Below are 5,247 nucleotides of genomic sequence, written 5' to 3' on the forward strand. Positions count from 1 at the left end.
GAGGAATTATTAAATTTCGTTTCTTTTTAATAAAGATGAATTAATAGGCATGCAAATGTTTCTTGGAAATGGTTTAAAGTCTCTACAAATCTATGTAATTTTCTTCTTGAGCAGTGTATTTCTTTGATATCAATCAACATAGGTCCATTTTAACCATGGATCTAACATGAGTAATTTTTTTAGGTATAAACGTATTTTAGAGTGCAAAAAATAATGTGTAATTTTTAATTTTATTTTAGAGATTGCATAACATGTGAAGTGAACCATTTATCAGTGCACATTAAAATGGTTCTTTTGTTATTAAAATATTTTTAAGTATACATCAATGTTAATTCATATTAAAATATTTTATTCATTTTCCACAGAAAAAAGCCGAACATTCTATTATAAATAGAGTGTTACATAGTAATTCAAAAATTACAGAACGACTTGAATTCGCCACGCAGGGAGAAACGAAGTCATGCCTGAAAGGAAAAAATCCTGAAGAGCTTATATGGGCTCCAGATTCAACTGCCCGTTGAGGGCTTAAACCGCCACCAGCATAAGAAAAAACCTCCGGGGAGTGAAAAAACACATATAGGAGAGATCCACAATGCGGCCGCGAGAGCAGAAGAAGAAACAGTATTCAGCACCCCCAATGTAGAACGAAAAAACAGAGAGGGGAAACCACGTCCCGGACTTCCTGTAGGAAAGGTATACAGCCCAGGGACTGTGGCGAAAACTGTAAGTAAAAGGGGAATATACAGGAAAGAAACTATGTACATGGACAAGTCCAATAACTGTAAGAAAAATTTAAACGAAAATAGGCGGTTCGAGCGGCCGAACCAGCCCATTTTCTTCCTCCAGAACAGACCAAGACCCTGAATCATGATCAACCCCCTCTTTTGAAAGCCAGTCAGCTTCGAAATTTCTTTCACGATATATATGACTCAAAGAGATCTCCGAGAAACGTCCTTTTAGACGAAGGACTTCTCTGAGCAGAGGGATCAAGGTGAAATTCCGGCACTGTTGAGACCCATTAAACCATTTTACAGCGTTCATTGAATCCCCAAAGATCTGGACGTCTCTCACATTCCTAAGAATTAGCCAGCAAAGAAGGAAGTGCAGAGATTTCAATTCGGCAAAGTTATTGGAGCCCTGTCCCAGACCGACAGAAGCTTTTACAACCTTAACCTCTGATATATGAATGATCAAACCAGCCCCACAGCGCCCATTTATATCTGAGGCTCCGTCAAAATAAGCCCACGGCATTGTATATCTAATAATTTCTTGTCGAACGACTCTGGTGGGAGGAGAATCCATAGGAACCGGGATACTTTCATAAATTGCAACTCCTTCAACAGCAAGGCGTCCTATTGGGAAGACAGAGTCCTTGAATATAGCTTGATTCCTTGCAAGCCAGGTCCCCCAGGTAACGATCAGAGGAATTGTTCTCTCTCTGTTGTTTGTTGCTTCATTCCACCACTTCTGCCAAGCTTCCAAGAGCCCCTGTCCTTCCCATCTGAGAGGGATTTTTAGAAGCCTTAGCATTTCGGCCCAAAGACTGGAGCTAAAGGGGCAGAAAAGGAACAGGTGCTGAATAGACTCATCACTATCTTTGCAGAGCGGGAACCATCCAGGACCAATCCTACCTCTTTTTTGTAGAACGTCCCAAGTAGGGGCTTTCTGTTGCAAAACACACCAGAAGAACAATCTCGATTTGGCAGGCCCTTTTAGTTTCCAGAGCGATTTAAACCACCATTCCGGATTCTCCCATCCTTTTTGAGACATCATCCATTTGTAGCCCATCTTTGGAGAATAAAGCCCATTCTGGGCAAAGACCCATCTGAGTTCATCCTGAGAGTCTGAGAGCCGGACTGAGGAATTGAGAAGATCCCTTCTGAACTGATCCCATTCCTCCAGCCATTCTTCCTCCAAATGTAAGTCCCTTCCCTGAAACCATCCTTGACTCCAAATGGATGAAGCCCGAGGATCAGCGACCTGATTTAACGTGTATAGCCCTCTGTCGTTTAAAGCCGAAACCAAACCCTGTGAAAGGGAAAAAATCTCAGTGCAACCTACCCAAGGGTCTCTGCCCAGCCTGACCTGTGTTCCATCCCCCACACTCCAAGCCAAACCCTTCTCTATAATTGTGACAGAGACGACCACAGCTTTCCAGACCACCGAGGAGTTTTTGCATTTCTTTTGTGGTAATCTGATCCAATCTAGAATTGTTAGCGGATCAATATATTTTCTTTTAGAAACAGAAGTCCACAGATTCTCCGAAGAGATGAGCCTCCAGCTGAGCTTTGCTGCAAGAGATTTAGAGAAGCATTCAAGATTTTTTATGCCCCACCCTCCCCACTCTTTGGGTCGAGCCACTTTATCCCAAGCAATCCATGGGGTAACTTTCTCCGACTTAGACCCCGCCCACAAGAATCTGCTACATAGTTTGTCGATTGAGGATAAGATTCCTTTAGGAACCCAAGTCAGACTAGCCCAATACACTGGGATTGCCATCAGAACCGATTTGATTAACACTAGCCTTCCTGCCATGGACAGCCATTTGAAACTCCAGTGTTTCAGCTTGGATTCAATTTTTACAAGTATCCATTTCCAGTCTTTTATCCTGTAATTGTCAGGCTTCAAATAGAATCCCAAATATTTAAATGCATCCTCCATCGATTTGACTTCGAAATTTAGAACCAGTTCCACTCTGCGAACATGCTCTCTGGGCATTCCAGCACAGGTGATAGTGGATTTTCTCTCATTAATGCATAGACCTGTAGCCTTCAAGAATAGGTCCAAAAGCTTCTTTAGCGTCCTACAGTCATCTAGACTTCCGTTGCTGAACAGTAGAATATCATCCACAAAGAGGAGGTGGGTGACCCACAAGTTTACCGCCACTTCAATGCCTTTGAGAGTCCCTTGTCTTTTAGCGTCCTGAATCATAAGGCTGATGCCGTCTGCTACCAGCAAAAACAGAAGTGGAGAGAGCGGGCAGCCTTGGCGTAGGCCACGCTCAGGGCTAAAAAAATTAGAAGCCGCTCCGTTGATCAGCACTGCTATGGAAGAAGAGGAAACACAACTCATCACCCATCTCACAAAATCATACCTAAAACCCAGATGAGTTAGCAAAAGCCTGAGATACAGCCAGCTGATCCTGTCATAAGCCTTTGACAGATCGATTTTCACCACGACCCCTTTTTTTTTTCCCAATTTTTAGACTATGAAGAGTTTCTTGCGCAACTCCGACGGCTTCATGAATTTGCCTGCCGTCTAGAAATCCAAACTGCTCTGGAGTAATATTTCTAGAGAGGACTGGTTTAAGTCTAGAGGAGATAACTTTTGCAATAATTTTATACACGTAGGTGCACAAAGAGATAGGCTTGAATTCATCAAAAGAAACCGGAAGATCCGATTTGGGAATAAGGGCTAGAAAAGTGGCATTGAAAGGGTTTGGAATTGTACCTGTACGTCTGGAATCTTCAATGACTGCCACTAGCTCGTCTCCAATGAATTCAAAAAAGTGTTGGAAAAATTCTACGGTCCAGCCATCCGGGCCTGGGCTTTTGTCCTTTTGCATTGACTTGAGAATATCTTCAACCTCCTCCTTTGTGACAGGCGCCATTATAGATTCATTTCCTTCCTCCTCTATGAACCTTGGGAAGAACTGCGCAACTCTTATAACCTCTGCAATAGAGATTCCCTCTGTCGCTTTGTACAAATTCTTAAAGAAATCTACCCCTAAGGAGGCCAGATCTTCAAAAGAGCGCGCCTGTTCACCATTATCTTTCTCCATTTCCCAGATAGTGTTGGAATTTTTCCTCCCTCTTGCGTAATTCTAAAAAAACTTGGTGTTGTCATCCCCCGCCTGCAACCATGTCGCTCTACTTTTTAAACGCCAGCTTTCCTCTTTTTGATGAAGGATCCTCCTCCTTTCTCTCTCCAACTCTTGTAATCTATCCCGAGCTTCAGCTGTTCCATAACCATTTCCACCTGGATCTTCTAAGAGCGCAATCTCAGAGTTGACAGTTTCCAACATTACTTCATCCTTCAGTTTCTTTTGAAGAGCCCATTGTTTAGAGGCGGTCTTCATCCTTTTCAAGTTATCCATAAGATTTTGACTGCGGCTCTCATCTTCACTAAAAGTATTTTTCTTCCAAGTGTTGTGGAATAAACTGATATAAGTTTCATCCAAAAGCCAAGAGGCGTTAAATTTAAAAGGGGTGCCCGGTTTAGTGAAAGCCCCTTTCACTTCCAGAAAAACTAGGAAATGATGCGATAGACCACCTTCCCCAACCAAATGTCTATAAGCCTGTAAATTTTCTGCCATCGATTCACCTAGCAGAAATCGATCTAGTTTCTTTCCCACCCAATCTTCTGCAATTCTACGGTTCCTCCATGACAGGCGCATCTTGAGTAGAGGGACATCCACCATGTGCGATGAGGCCAATTTATTTTGAAAAAAATCGGTGAGGGGATCAGCCCTGGCTCTGACCCCCCACGATTCTGACATCCCCAAAGAAAAATTAAAATCTCCCCCAACTATAAGATTTGGGTGCGACATAAAAGACTTTGCAAAGAAAGCATTCCAGAAGTTCTCCCGATCCAAAACTGGACCATAAACATTTAGAATGTGTAAAGGGATGCAGAGTTCGTTAGAATAAAGTTCGACTGCCAAAACATTTTCCGATCCCCAAGAGGAGATCTCCCGAAGTACCTTTGCGTTGAAACCCAGAGCCACTCCTCCTGAATGGCCATTTGCATCAATAGCATGGAAGGTCCAACCCGGAAAGAGCTTGATGAGCCAACCTATAACTTCTTCCCCCTTTCCAAGCGTTTCTTGAATCAGAAGAATGTCAGGTTTATTGGTCCTGACCAGTTCCTTCAGAGCTAGCTTTTTGGGCAGACTAGCTAAACCCCTGCTATTGTAGGATAAAATAATCATCGGGTAACCTCTGGGGGTGTCTGCTTTGCTCTAAGCACCCCTGGCAGAGACATCTGTTTCCCGCCAGCAATATCAATGACAGCCTTCAACTGTGCCTTCGTCAGATTTGATTTCCTTCCTCTTGTCTTCTTTTGTGTTGTTGACACCATGTCCGAATCCAGTCCTCCCACAATAAGCCCTTTCCCTTTTCTAGATGCCAATGATCTGAGATTGTAGGGGGGGTCAGGACTCCAAACGCTGGTAGGAAAAAGTAAGGCAGCATCCGTGGAAATAGAGGGCGGCTTCGGAGAAAGTGGGATAGTCATAATTACACTGTC

At 43.2% G+C, this 5,247-nt stretch overlaps 1 protein-coding gene across 1 annotated transcript; it reads right to left on the bottom strand.

The window, feature by feature from the left end:
- Positions 1 to 3,823: 3,823 nt before the first annotated feature.
- On the bottom strand, positions 3,824 to 4,930 carry LOC149233543 (uncharacterized). The gene has a single exon (XM_089382225.1). It carries the CDS (start codon positions 4,928 to 4,930, stop codon positions 3,824 to 3,826), a length of 1,107 nt encoding a protein of 368 aa, XP_089238351.1.
- Between the last annotated feature and the right edge of the window lie 317 nt (positions 4,931 to 5,247).

Source organism: Pinus tabuliformis, chromosome J, assembly GCF_031772625.1.
Source record: "Pinus tabuliformis cultivar Carrire ecotype Pingquan chromosome J, CPIR1, whole genome shotgun sequence".
Classification (NCBI taxonomy): Eukaryota; Viridiplantae; Streptophyta; class Pinopsida; order Pinales; family Pinaceae; genus Pinus; species Pinus tabuliformis.